The 15,211-nt window shown below is 38.7% G+C and overlaps 1 protein-coding gene across 1 annotated transcript; it reads right to left on the bottom strand.

Annotated features, from left to right (window-relative positions):
• Window positions 1-13,379: 13,379 nt before the first annotated feature.
• LOC111879649 (uncharacterized) lies at window positions 13,380-14,246 on the bottom strand. Its single transcript, XM_023876107.1, has 2 exons — window positions 13,542-14,246; window positions 13,380-13,397 (listed from the first exon to the last, which is right to left on the bottom strand). The coding sequence occupies exons 1-2, from the start codon at window positions 14,244-14,246 to the stop codon at window positions 13,380-13,382; spliced, it is 723 nt and encodes a 240-aa protein (XP_023731875.1).
• Between the last annotated feature and the right edge of the window lie 965 nt (window positions 14,247-15,211).

The following is a 15,211-nucleotide window of genomic DNA, read 5'->3' as shown; positions in this document are numbered from 1 at the left end:
TGTCACATTTTATAAGAATACAAGTTTTATAGTAAGTCATTCTTGAAAAATTCTTCATTCTATAAGAATACAATGTCATTCATGAAAGAATCTCATTCTCACCCTTGTTTCATGCTGTTATATTTTGACATTTTGGTGTGGTGAATCTCAATTATTATGAAATTGTCTGTTTATTTCCATCTATCATTGTTGTTCCAAACAACTTTGCTACTTTCTGAGTGTTCCTGAAACAAAACACATACAAATAATGAAGTTCAAGAATATAAATACATACAATTGATGGCTTCATGGACCAATTGTCCATTTATACAAATACTTTGTTTATTGAAAATTAGAAGAGTTTAGCAGTTACTTGTTTAGGTGATTTAGTTATCTGATTTTGTAATTGCATCATCCATGATTTGTGATTAGTTTCGTTATGATTTTGTATAGTTATATACAAGGCTAAAAGACAGAAACAATGAGTAAAAAGTAAATTGTCTTGAAAACAAGAACAATTGCACTGGTCAACTTGATTTTGGCTTTTCTAGCAGTTAGTATTTTACTATCATTAGTTAACATATAATGATGATGGAATTGAAAAATATTGAAACACGAATAAAATCACAAAAATTATCTATGGATAAATTTGTGAAAAAGTAGTATAGAATATTAAAAAAAGCGCTAGGAACATGATCTGAATCAATACAAATAGGATACCTTATTTCTTTAGATCAAACCTGAAGGGGAAAATTGACCTATCTGTTTGATTCAAAATTGAAAACTACTCTAAAAACAAGCTAAAAGCGTAAAAAACATAGGAAAAATATAATAAGGATTAATGGAAAAGAACTGATTTTGTGGAATCGAGAACTTACCTGGGAGAAATCGATGATGGCTAAGAGAATAGGGTCGGCTGAATCGATGAAACACACAGTCAAATTGAGTCCTATTCTTGACGATGACAATAATTAAACCCTTCCTACCACCACCACTGCCTCCACTGCTGTCGGATTCTCGATTTCCTAGCTCAAAGTCTAAATCCATATAGCCTCGATCCGGTGATGATTCAAATGTAGAAAAACCAAATCACGATTTTTTCTCTTTTCTTGACTTAAACCTACTCAAGGCTTTTGGAACGAGAGAGAGAGAGAGAGAGAGAGAGAGAGAGAGAAAGAGAAAGAGAGAGAGAGAGAGAGAGAGAGAGAGAGAGAGAACAGAGACGAAAGATGGAGTTCTTGAGTCACTGATGGGGCCGAAGGTCTACGGTGGGTTGCGGCGCTCCAGTCGTAGCTTCACAGGAGAGAGGATGTGCTAGCTAGAGGTGGTTCAGTAAATCTCGATGCAAGCAGTGGGGATAAAATTTTGTTGGTGTCGATGGAAGAGACAATAGGATTTTAAATAAAGTAATTTGCCTAAATTAAATGGTAGTGATTTAATTAATTATTTAATAAAATTAAATAATACTTAGCTCATATTAATCCTAGATCCACATAATATTTGTTCATCCACATTTGTGTCTACCTCTCTCTCTCTCTCTGTGTGTGTCTTTAAGAACAAAAAATGGTTAAGAACGCAAAGAAACATTTTTAGATGTTTTCATTGAGGGTATTTTAAACAAATGATATATTAATATTATATTAAACAAACTTTTTTACTCCTTAGTTCATAATTAGTTGCCACTTGTCATAGGACCACCACCATACCACCATTGGACCGCCACCGGAGTAACAAATTCAGTGAAATTTTTTAGTCATATTCACATCTTTATGGAGCAAACACTATATCTCATATTTCTCTTGTATTAACTTTTAACATATACATTTTTATTTTTACAGCCTAATACACAAAATTTAATAAAAAAAATGAAATTGTGCCTTGATAAATTCATTTTTCCTTTTTTGAATTGTAAATCTCTTTAGAAAAAATATATCGTTTATAAGACTTATTTATAGTTTAATAAAATATTAATTCACTACTTCACATTCTATTATTTTCATGAATGCATTTCATCATATTTTAACACAAATTTTAAATAAAATACACAACCGATACAATCTATTATCGGTTTAATATATAAAATTCACAAGTTAATATATTCCATTATACACTAATTCATATATTCAGAGAAGTCAAACTCAAACTCTACCTCCACCACCACCAACTACCATATGCTATCACCAACCACCTATGCCATCGTCGCAACCATCCGTTACCAGCAGTTTTTAACATCTTTACCCTTTTTCCGGTTAGCCAGTAATTGGGATTTAGTATCAAAGAAAATAAAGTATAAGACTTTCTTGTCAAATCGTTGAAAATATTAGGAGTTTAGTGTATTTTCATAGCTCAAGAACTTTTAGTTGTGATTTTCGTGGCAACGCCACTATTTTTCTTACCATCATCATCTTTAAACTGATACAATCACGATCAGGGGAAATAAATGCAAAAGAGAGAGCGAGATAGGGTGAGAAGACTTGTAAAGTTTTCTTTTTGGTTCGCCGCCAAATCCAAAACTGAAAGAGGGAACAGATTATACAAATACAAACAACACCTGCCTAGTTAAAAGGGCGTGAATATGGAGAAGGGGTAACAAAGGCAGTTTTGTTTTTTTACAGTTTCTTAGTTCTCTATTTTTAGGACTGCAAAAAGCCAAGACAACCCTAGTTCTTTCTTTCTTTCTTGATTATCTCTATTTTTTTAATGTCAGTTTGTTGAGATTAAAAAAAAACTATTTAAAAAGAAGCAAATGTTAAAGATTTCAATAGAATCCAACAGACCAGAGCATGTTTTAGTAACTCTTATACTTAAAGACTATCATACAATTAAATTTGTAACAAAAAAAGGATATACACTAAATTCATAATATTTTCAATGATTTGACAAAAAAGTCCTAAACTTTATTTTTTTTACGGTAAAGTCCTAATTCACGATTTGACAAAAATAATCCTACACTTTTTTTTATAGTAAAGTCTTATTTACTGGCTAACCGAGAAAAAAGGGTAAACACATCAAAAATTGTCGATTGCAAGGACCTTACTGTAAAAAAAATAAAGTTTAGGACTTTTTTGTCAAATCGTTGAAAATATTGAAACTTTAGTGTATATATCACAACATTCATTGATAAATTTTTCATATTTTAACACAAAATTCATAGCTTAATAGAATCAATTCACAACTTAATACAATCAATTCATAGTTTAGTATGCAAAAGTCACAGTTTAATATGATAAATTCACTATTTAATACACACGAATTATACTTTCATAAGAAATTATCAATTTCAAACTTACATTTATATCTTTAGATCTATAGGATAGTACTTATTTAAAAGTTTATTTACACAAACATACACAGTTTAATCTTTACATACTTTATTTACAATTATAAAATAAGATGTGTGTATAATGCAACTTTCATTTTATATTTTAGAAGCAAAAAAATCGTATTAAATTCACAGCTTAATACAATTCATTCACAGATTAATACCATTAATTCATAGATAAATACAATCAATTCTCATATTAATATAATCAATTCGCAGTATAATACACAAAATTCATAATTTAATATAATAAATTCAAAGTTTAAAACAAAAAAATTTACATTCAGGACCGTATTCTCAACTTAAAACATACATTTCAAAACTTTAATTCACAAATTAATAAATCAGTTCAAGACTCTCATTCATAGTATTTACTACTTAAAAAACATACTTGATTTTGTGGAAGCATTTCATCTGTAACAACCCAATTTTTTAGAAAATTTTTAAACTTTTAATTTCATAAACACTATCCATAGGAAGTATAAAAAGATCCCTATATATATATATATATATATATATATATATATATATATATATATTAATTTTATTTTTGAATTCAAAGTACAAAGAGTTAAATGTGAAAACACTGGAATGCACGTCACGTCATCAAGTCGGGCCCTTGCCCTTATCAATAGAGGTACCTAAAACATTCAATAAAATTGTAAGCACAACCTTAGTGAGTTTCCCAATCACATAAATCATATAATCTCATAATGTAATGCTCATACATATACAAACAAGTTTGCCATGGACTCCCTCCATGGTCATCAATGGAATGTCATGGGCTCCCCCATGGTCTTATACCCTCATGTCATGGGCTCCCCCATGGTCTTGCCAAGTGCAATGGGCTCCCCCATGGTCTTTACAAGAACCCATACATAAAAGAAATAACAAACCATTATATGTTTCCAAAAAAAACATCTCATATCAATTAATGGGTCGGCCTTGGTGCCTTCGACTCATGAGTGTGGTGAGAAGACACACCTCAATACTACACGGAAGCTGACTAGGTCGGGACTCCAATATCCACTCTATGCAACCCAAAAATAGAAACAAGTTCTTAAATACAACTCAAAATGCCCCAAAACCCCTTAAAGGTCAAACTTGGTCAAAGACTAAGTTCAAAGGTTAAAGTCAACATCTAGAGTTGACCAAACTCGCTGACTTGTCCTTCAACTCGTCGAGTTAGCCAGAAATCCAACCTCTTAATGCATTAAGCTGATACCATCGAATCTAGGGACTCCAAATCTCAGATCTCGTCCTAAATGATGTCTAGAAGGGTAAAGTTTCCAACTTTGCCCTTAAGAACCATCTAAATAAAACCAAACTCAAGCCCTAAGCTCTATAGAGAGATTCTTAATCTATAAAGTCCTTGAACTCTCCCAATATAGCCCCATAACACAGATCTAGTCCACAGGATGGATAATCACGTAAAGTTTCCAACTTTACGTCTGATGAGATATTAATCTCTTAGACCGTTTAGATCTTACAAAGGTTTAGCAAAACAATTCAAACAAAGTAATAAACAAGAGATGGAATCAATAGTATGCTTAATGATTCAAATGATTCAAGCCTCAGCAGAGCTCGACAAAGAACTTCCGCTGTAGAGGCTTTTAGGGTTACAATCAATAAAAACAATAAACGTTATGAATAATCGACTCCAAAACCTTACGTACCAAGATGCATGCAAGCATCTATAAATAATCAAACCCTAACAAATAAATCACGGATGGACAGGCCCAATCCGGATACAAAACAGGGCTAAGAACCGAGCCCAAGACGCAACACCATACACCCAACAATCTCCCCCTTTGCGTCAAATGGGGTGAGACTCTACTTCGGCTTACTAGACCCAACAGCATCAGCCTTCTTTGTAACATTGAATAAGCAAGGAATGATGGCGAGAAGAGTTACCCTGAACCGAATATACCACTGGATCATATCGTTGAAGTATTTCTTATCACTGTCAGAGTTTTGCCTGCATCGATGGATGATCCCCAGAACATGCTCCAGACAAGATGTAGAGTAAAGATGTTTATCCGCTAAGGCAAACAAACACTTCTGGCCTTCTCCTCTTGTGAACATGACCGAGTTTCGCTTCGAGTCAATCCTCCCCATCTGCATTTTGTTCAAATCACTTGCAGAACCGACTGGGGCGACGATAGGCTTCTTTCTGAGGACATTTGCGATTTCTTGATCCAGCTTGGCAACCTCCATGACATAGCAGCCCAACATCCTTTTTATGTGATCTATGATCGGCTCATATTCTTTTTCATTGGCGAGGAGGATATTGTGCAGAATGATCCAATCATGAGGATTTAAGTTGGGAAGATCAGCAAGAGAAATGGCATGTTCTGTTTTCTCTAATCCTCTCAAGATTTTGAATCGAACATTGATGAAGTTGCCCTCTTTTGCAGGTTTGAGAACCCGGGCGTTGATGATTTTCTGTGCACTCCATGTTTTGTACTGAGGCTGAGCATACCTCAGGTAGAAATCAGTCAACTCCCTGCCAACCTTCGGGTGTGGATGAGGGACTTCAGCAATGTGGCCGAAAGCATGAAAGATGAAGGCCTTTCGGGTCAGGGGCATGTTGAACTGTGAGTCGACAGAATTGTCTCGATCCAGTGAGATCACAGGTTCTAGCCAGAGGAGACTTGGAGACTCGATTGCTTCTTTGATAAGCTTTTCAAGAGCCCAAGGAGGGAACAGAGTTTTTCGACTTTCAAGGAGATCATGAGCCTCCTTCATCCTCCTTTCATTTGCCTCGGCATCCTTAGCAACCCGAGCGTTCAAATCCAGTTCTTTGTCCCTGTCCTGCTTCTTCAAGATCTCTGCAATCGTTTCTTTATCTTCATCTCCATCACTATCACCAGTGACCTTCTTGCCTTTATCTTTAGCACCCGAACCTGATGCATGACCAGTTGGTGGTTCGGTTGCTTTGGTTAGAGTAGATGAAGAGATGGGAGGCGGTTGGGATTGAGCTGTGGAAACAGGAGGAGGTTGAGATTGATCACTTCCCTTTGGACTGTCTTCTCCCGCTTGTTTTGGATAGGCCACAGGCTCAGGAAGCCCCTCAATTCGGCTGAGCATGGCAAGTGCAGGAGCAAGCTTCTCATGCAGGGTTCGCCTCACCGAGTAGTTGAGAATCGGGTCATGCGCTTCAAGGATGTTAGAAAGGGCGTTGTGGACATCCGAAACATAACTTTTGATCACTGCTCGCTCTGACAGAAGAGTATCAACCTCCTTCCTAGATTGAGAAAGAAGAAGGTTCTTGGCTTTAAGCGCAGAGGTTTTGCGATCCAGAGCATCCATTACAGAATTTTCTGTGGCCAGATCCTGTTGGAGTTTGGAGAGACGCTCGTCAATGCTGGACTGGAAGGATTTATGGTCTGCTTCAATAGTCTGTCGAAGACTAGCAAAGTTCTGTTGTTCAGTGGCAAACAAAGTGGTCAGCTTCGTAATAGTAGAATTGACCTTCTATGCATTGGTTTCGGCAGCTCCCTGCAAAGACTCCAGAAAAATTGTAGCATCTTTGAATAGTTTTTCGACTTTTTCGGTCGCAGCTGAGCATGCCTTTGAGGATGCATCAATGGCAGCATTGGCAGAGGTGATGGAAGCTTCATGTTTGTTGGTGAAGTCATCCACTATTTTCTAAATAGCAACCTCTGTCACGTGGGACCGAGAGGAGGAGGAAGAAGCGATGAGATTGTCAATTTTCTCATGAAGTTCTTTGATCTGCTTTTTGGTGACAGGAGCATCATCATCATCATCTCTTTGGATCCAGTAAGGGCTGTAGTATGTGGAATCAAAGGTCATATCCTCCCCACCCAAAAATGTCTCGGTTTCTGCTGAGGGAGTGGGAGATAAGGGTGATGTTGGAGGTTCAGTGGTAGGGGTAGGTTCAGGTGTAGAAAATGGCTCGGTGGTGAAGGTGGTTTCGGGTGCTGAAGTCCGATCCCCTGTATCAGATACGTTGGTTCGAACCTCACTGATAGTTGTTTGGGTGGCTTCAGTGAAAATGGGTGGTGGTATAGGAATAGAGGTGGGTGGTATAGGGTTAGAAGAGGTTATCGGGGGAATGGAAATAGTGGTAGGTATGAGGGGAATAGAAATAGGAGTAGTTATAGGGGGAATGGAAATAGATGAGGTTATGATGGGAATGGAAATAGGTATGGTGGTAGGAGGAGGGGAAATAGGTTTGGATGAAACTAGTACCTCATGTGAAGGTGAATGGGGAGGAGTATCACCTCGATCTGATTCCTATGAGTCAGACTTGTCAGCCTCTGAATCGCTTGAGGAAGAAGCGAGAATTAGTTTCCTCCTCGGCTGGTTTTTCTTCCTTTTTGGTGGGGGTGATTGATCTGTCTTTGAGGGTTTTCGCTTCTTAGGAGAAGGACCATTCGCCCTTTAGCCTTTTTCTTAAGTTTCCCTTTTTCTGGTTTCTTTCCCCTGGCAGCTGGTTTATCTGCGTCATGGATGGACTGAAGCATCTCTGCAGTCAGCTCCCTCAGACCCGAAGGACGAAATTCCTTGTAGGTCTTCATGATAATGTTCTCCTTTGACACACCGGCGTACATAGACTCCGGAATGGATCCAATGAAAGAGAACTTGGTGGGATCAGTGACAATTATCTTGGTGGTGTGGAAGACACTGATCGAGGAGAGGGGGGAATCGGCTACAGTGGGAACATGAAGCTTGTCCATTGCCCATTTGGTGATGAGCGTCCAAAATCTGGCATAGGATACTTTAGTATGACGGGATGAGGAGGCAAGGCTTTGAATTAGCTGTTGCCAGAGAGCCGAGCCATAATCTAGGTTGATCCCATTGTACAACCCGTAGAGAATTGTCATAAACAATTTACTGGCCCCATCAGAACCAGCACTCCTCTCAGATAATCCCTTGAATAGAATGGTGAAGAAGCCGATCCATGGAGGAGGAAGACACGACTTTTTAAACTTCGTTACTGTAGTGAGGATTTCTGTGTAGCCCATGTTGTAGAACATTGAGAATAACTGTCCCATAGAGATTGAATCAGGGTTAACCCTTGATTCATCAGGTTCAAACGCTAGAAGCCAGCAAAAACGTTGCTTGGATATGGAGGTCTTGTTGGAAAGAATGTCGAAGTAGATTCTATCCACTGATTTGTCATAATGAGCAGTGGAGAATACCGGGGAAAGACACTCCATGGGTACGATTTCCACCTTCGACAAGGCGAGAACCACTGGAGAGTATTTGAGACACTCCACGATGGGATACATGTAATGATTGTATACAAGAGGGTTTAGGTCAATCACCAGGCTTTGTTGAAGTCGAATAGGGAGAATGTGGGTGCGAGGAGAAGTTTCATGAACAGACGAACAATCCGCCATTGTTGAATGTTGGGTTGAAGAAGATGAACAGTAAAGGATAAATCGCCTTAGTTTTCTCTCTGATTTTGGATTGCTGTAAAGTGGTAAAGGAACAAGGAATGATTCCTTTATACCGTGGGTAGAGGAGAGAGAAGAATCAGCCCCCAAATCCTCTCGAAACGCGAAACGTTTCCAGAATTGACTGAATTGTGACTGTTAGCAACCACGATGATGACGCATGAGAGAGAAAAAATGTGCCGTTAAACGTGCCTTTCCATCATATCACCTTTTTGAACTTTTGACCTTCCGGCTGAGTCATCATCTTATCTTTTAACATAGCTGTTATCATGAGATAGAATCAAAGATATTAGAAGAGCCACGTCAGTCTTTGATTAAGTATTTATTTGAGACCCAAAGCTACACAAGAGGAAATAGCATGTATCGAACCGAACCAGACTTTTGGAAAATCAAAAGATTTTCGTGCATAGAGTGTCAAAAGATAAAGAAAGAAAACAACATCTATGTGGGAATATGTGATGTCAATGTAGACACAAAACAGTGGATCCCGGGCGCAAATCTCTTCCTTCAAAGTCAAGAGAAACTTTAAAGTGTCTGTATGGATTCCCGTTGAATTACCATCAAACACTTGTTAAGAAGTGTTGAAAGGCATCTTTTGATAAGGCTTAAAAGGGTGGCTTTCGCTTCAGTTTAGAATCCCGGACCTTGACATAAGACCAAAACCAAACGAAGTACCTGTGAGACCGATGTGGTCTGTTGAACAAGTAGGTTGGGATGTATTTGTGGTGACTTGTTGGAGATTTTGTTTGTGAAATCTCAAACTATGAAAACTGGATTCTATGGGAAGAAATGTCATGGTGAGTAACAATTTCATAAGAATCACACAAAAGAAAGAGATTTCATGATACAACTACAAATGTAATTGTTTACCGTCAATTCATGTTAGATATTGAATTTTGGGTTTCACTTAGCACGTAGTGACACGAGGATAAGATCATAAACACAGAGATTGTGTAACCATAAACCTCAGTGGTTATTTCTGAGAGTCTCAAGGGTTACTATATGGGACCGAAATATGATGGAGAAAATTTTTGAGGTGGTGAAAAGAAACCAAAGTACCTCTGCTAAAAATAGTGACCAAGCAGAAAACTCTTGACTCGTATGAGAAAAGAGTAAGGTAGCTCATGATTAGAATAAATGTATCAGCCTAATTGGGAAGACAAGGTTTGTATATACCTAGTCATTAAGGCTTTATTCAAAATCAGTTGAGGCTTTGGACAACATGCAGCAGCATGCTTCTAGGGACGCTTAACTAGTATAAAGTGTGAGAATGATACCTGCCCCATCGATATTCCAGGAATGATAAACAAAAATAGGAACTAAAGAAAGCAAAATTTTTTGGAGATTTGATATTTTTGTAAAGAGAAAAACCAAACCAAAAAGAAAAAAAATTGAACCCGAAATGGACCGAACGCTCTTTTCATTTCGGTTCCTAAAAAAAAAATTTTGGAAAACAATTGTACATAAGTATACAACCATAGACAACACCTTTTGAGATTGAACGAAACCAAGTGCAATGGGACCGCACCCGAAATAGACCGAGCGTTCGGTTCATTTCGGTTCCCATGTGAACCGAACCCGAGGATTTGCTTGAAATCTAGCACAATAGCATACTGAAAACATTATATCGGGCCTGCTAGCTATGAGATACATCAAGGAACCAATCATTTGTCAATATAAAGTGATGTCGATTGCCAGTTTTTCTAAAGAAGGTGTGAGCTTGGTGCCAAATGTCATAGGGACTTTGACTTTTGATTCTCCCATCATGCCAAATTTAGCAAGAAGAGTCTTTGTGTATGCTTCCTGGTTGATAAAGATGCCTTCGGGTCCCTGTCTGATATTTAAACAAAGGAAAAAGTCAATCGGACCCATTGAGCTCATTTCAAATTTTGTCTCCATCAACTTCCTGAATTCAGTTGTTAGGCTAGGATTCGTTGCGCCGAAGATGATATCATCGACATAGATTTGAACGATCATAAGGTGGTTACCTTCCTTTTTACGGAAGAAGGTTGGGTCAACCGAACCTTGTTTGAATTTAGACATCTTTAAAAATTTAGTTAAAGTTTCATACCATGCCCTAGGAGCTTGTTTCAGACCACAAACTGCCTTATCCAAGATATAGCAGTGATTAGGATGCTTTTCGTTTACAAAACCAGGAGGTTGCTCCACGTACACGGTTTCTTCAAGATCCCCATTTAGAAAGGCACACTTCACATCCATTTGGTAGACTTCAAAGTTCTTGTGTGCAGCATAGGCAAGAAATAATCGAACAGATTCCAGCGTTGCAACCGGAGCGAATGCCTCTTCGTAATCGATTCTTTCTTCCTGGCAATAACCCTTCACTACTAACCGTGCCTTGTTCCTGATTACATTACCCTCCTTGTCCATTTTGTTTCTGAACACCCATTTGAGACCGACTACCGAGGCATCTTTTGGTGTAGGAATAAGTCTCCACACCTTATTTCTTTCGAACTCATTGAGTTCGTCTTGCATTGATTGAACCCAATCAGAGTGATCGAGAGCAGTATTGACGGTTTTTGGCTCTATTTTTGAAACAAAAGAATGAAACATACAGAATTCTACTTTTGAGAATAAAACAGTTTGCTTCGCCTTCAGTTGTGATCTAGTCAGAATCTTTTTAGATGCATCACCCACGATTTGAGACGTAGGGTGATCTCTAGTCCATTTGATGAGAGGAGGATAATTTGGATCATAAGTGGGATCCAATTCAGCATTTACCTCTTCTTCCAACTCAGATTGAATACCATCGTCATAAAGCAAAGTGGAATTCTCCCCCTCGACAAATGACGAATCATTTGGAGGTGAACCATAAAATTCTTCTGCTACTGGGCTTCCAAGCGATTCCGGGCTTTCGGTTGCTACAGGACTTTCGGGTGCAACCGGACTGTCGGGTCTGGCAGGGCTTTTGGTTGATTTTGGACTTTCGGTTGCTACAGGACTTTCGGGTGCAACCGGACTGTCGGATCTGGCAGGGCTTTCGGTTCCTTCAAAGATTGGAGTTTCCCTTTGGTCATGAGGATTATCACCGATTGAAAATGATGGACTCTCCCCCTGGATATGTGAATCTTGTCGTTCTGAAGAGAAATGTTTCTCCCCTTCGACTAAAGTATTGCTCTGAGAAGGTTCGTTTCGAACTGGTTCTTCTTCATCCATCTGTTTGGTGGAGTCTTCGACAATCTTCTTAAGATGATCCACCTTGTTGTCTGCTGCCTGGGCTACAAAGTGAATAGCTTTCTCTGGTTCATCAAACAAATCCATGAATTGATCAAACAGATTAGAGATGGTGGCTGTGACTTGACCAGATTGAGAGAAGATCTCTCCCATTTTGCCTTCAATAGATTGCAACTTCTTGACGTAGGTATCATCGAATGTTACATAATAGGTTTCTTCAATACGTTTGGAACGTTTATTCAGAACCCTGTACGCCTTTGAAGTAAGAGAGTACCCCATAAAAATGCCTTCGTCTGCTTTGACATCAAATTTGTTGCGATGTTCTTTTGAATTGAAAATAAAGCACCTTGAGCCGAACACATGAAAGAACTTGACATTCGGCTTCCTACTGTTAAGAATCTCATAAGGGGTGACAGAGAAACATTTGTTGAGATAACTCCTATTTTGAGTGAAACAGGCTGCAGCAATGGCGTCTGCCCAGAAGTACAGTGGTAGTGAGGCGAAACTCAGCATGGTTCGGGCTGCCTCACATAAAGATCTGTTTCGCCTTTCGACAATCCCGTTCTGTTGAGGAGTATATGGGGCTGAGAAATTGTGACTGGTGCCCTTTTCTGCCAAGAAGTCTTCGAATTCTTTATTCTTGAATTCCAATCCATATCGCTCCTGATGTTTCGAATGACTTTTCTCAATTGCACTTCGACCTGCTTGATAAAGAGTTTCAACTTGGGAGTTGCCTCTGATTTATGCTTTAGAAAGAACAGCCATGTAAACCGTGAGAAATCATCAACAATAACAAGAATATACTTATTACCGCCAATGCTCTCGATGGATGATGGACCACATAAGTCGATGTGAAGTAACTCAAGTTGTTCAACAACTTTGGTGTTTATAATGGTTGGGTGACTTTTGCGACTTTGTTTCCCCATTTCACAAGCAGCACATAAGTGTTCTCGATCAAACTTGAGCAATGGAAGACCACGAACATGATCACCGATGACGAGCTTATTGATGTCTTTGAAGTTGAGGTGTGAGAGCCTTTGGTGCCATAACCAACTTTCGTCTGAATGAGCTTTGGACAAGAGACAGATGGCAGGATTCCCTTTGATTGGGTTAAGATTTAAAGGAAACATCTCTCCTTTTCGTTTTGACTTGACAATAACCATGTTGGATTTCTTCTCCATGATTTCTGAACCTTCATCATCAAATGAAACTTTAAGACCAGTACCTCCCACCAGTTGAGACACGCTTGTAAGGTTATGTTGTAACCCCTCAACATAAGCCACCTTCCTGATTGTAAAGTGTCCATTTGTTATCATTCCATAACCCTTTAGCATGCCATAGGAGTTGTTACCAAACTTAACATTGCCGCCATTATGAAGGGACCGAAACGCCCTTAGCTCTTCCTTCCTTCCTGTCATGTGACGTGAGCAGCCACTGTCTATGTACCATTCTTCGTCAAACTACTCATCACTTATAACCTGTAAAAGTTAAGCAGATTTAGGAACCCAGAGTTGCTTGGGTCCTCGTGAGCCTTTTACAAAAACAGGAATAGTAAGAGAAGCATCAACAAGATAAGTTCGTTTTATTAATGTTGTTTGATCTTTCCTCTTAATTGTGAACACTTTGATTTTATTGGAGTTAGGTTCAGGGGTTTTGTTGCTAGCTTGCTTTCGGTCTTCTTTTGCTGAGGAAATTTTAGTCTTTCCTTTCAAATCCTTTGACAATTGAGAGCATGGTGAAGGACGAGAGTTAGATTTAGAAGAAGAAGGAGAATGAGAAGAATTAGAGGAATTAGAATTGGAATCTCTCCTGTCTTCAGATTTGAAATGACCCTTTCTGTTGTAATCATTTGAGGGACCGAACCTTGACCTTCGGTTCTCTTTTGAAGAAGGACCGAAACCGATTTTTCGGTTGTTGTGGGTCTCTGAACCGAAACTGGGTTTCCTGCTATAAAAGTTAGATGGAATGAACCCTGGTTTTTGTCTGCTGTTATTTGGAGGACTGAAACAAGACTTTGGGTTGTTGTTTCTTACAGGACCGAACCTGTCCTCTTGGTCTTGTTCTATCTGTGATCCAGACGTGTTCTTTTGGTTCTTTCGGTCCAAATGATTGAAGCTTCCTTTATCCTGTTTCTCTTCTTCTTTGGCCTTGGAGTTTCCATCAAAGTGAGCGTAGTGAGGGTTTTGAGAGCACCAAAATTGTTTTCGCTCTGAGAGGTTTTTCTTATACCTCAGATTCCTCTGTTGCTTTTGATTTTTCACCTGTTTGGGTTGTTTGTGAATATTCGCCTTCTGTTTCGGCTTCTGAGCAACAGGTTCACTCTTCATAGGTGAGGTTTCGCTTGTGGAGGTGACTTCTTCTACATGAGTTTCTTTTGTGCCACTTGTACTTGGTACGTCAGAATTGGTAGGCTTATTCAGCGGTTCAGGCACATATCTACCTTTGGTCTTCCAGGATGTTTGCTCCGACAGACCAACCGTTTCGTCTGCATTGTCTATGGGTGCTGACCAGAAAAACACATCACAACCATCTGCATTATCTTTGTTCAATATGGTAGTGAGTTAGGCTGTTTGATGTTCGGTTACTCTTGTGACCTTATACACTTGATTTGGTGTGGTTCTCAGTTTTTGGTAGACAACAACCTTTTCTTTAAGGGCCGGGGACTTAGTTTTGGACAAACGAGCGAATTCCACAGAATTTTCAGAAATCAGGTTTTTGTGGTTTTCAGATTCGCTCTTGACAAATTCAGAACAGTCGACTTCAACCTCTATAGAAATTTCACTCATATCATCATCCTCATTAAGTTTAGATGCGTTTTCAACATCAATTTTGTTTTCTGAACTTAAATTGGTACTCAATGAGTCGAATTTTTGTATGGTTTCGGTCCTAAGTTTCAGCTTATCATTTTCATCCACAAGATTTTTAAGCATGTCCTTATGGTCTTTGGACTTTAAAAAAGATTCTATTTTGTCCAGACCATACATATAAGTAGGATTAACATCATCGGAAGATACGACACTTTCACAGTTGTATGCTTCGGCATCGATTTCATCCTCCTTAAAATCAAGGAAGGGTAGAATCATGCGATGTATCTTCTGCCCTATTTCACAATTTAGATTCAGTTGAGTCATGTTAGCATAAAGCCTTTTAGCGATCAAACAAAAAACATTCCTTTGTTTTAACAATTTCAGATTGTCTCTTTGCAAATAAATGTTTTCACCCCTAGACTTAATTAGCTCCAACTCCTTCTGCTCAATCCACATCCTTCGCTCCTCACTCTTGGATGACACCC

This window comes from Lactuca sativa, chromosome 6, assembly GCF_002870075.4.
Source record: "Lactuca sativa cultivar Salinas chromosome 6, Lsat_Salinas_v11, whole genome shotgun sequence".
NCBI lineage: Eukaryota > Viridiplantae > Streptophyta > Magnoliopsida > Asterales > Asteraceae > Lactuca > Lactuca sativa.
The sequence above is the reverse complement of the archived record's forward strand: the minus strand, read 5'-3'. Positions and strand labels throughout refer to the sequence as shown.

Coding starts and splice junctions, on each gene's coding strand:
- LOC111879649 (XM_023876107.1), bottom strand. CDS start 14,246: ATGAAGAGTGAACCTGTTGCTCAGAAGCCGAAACAGAAGGCGAATATT.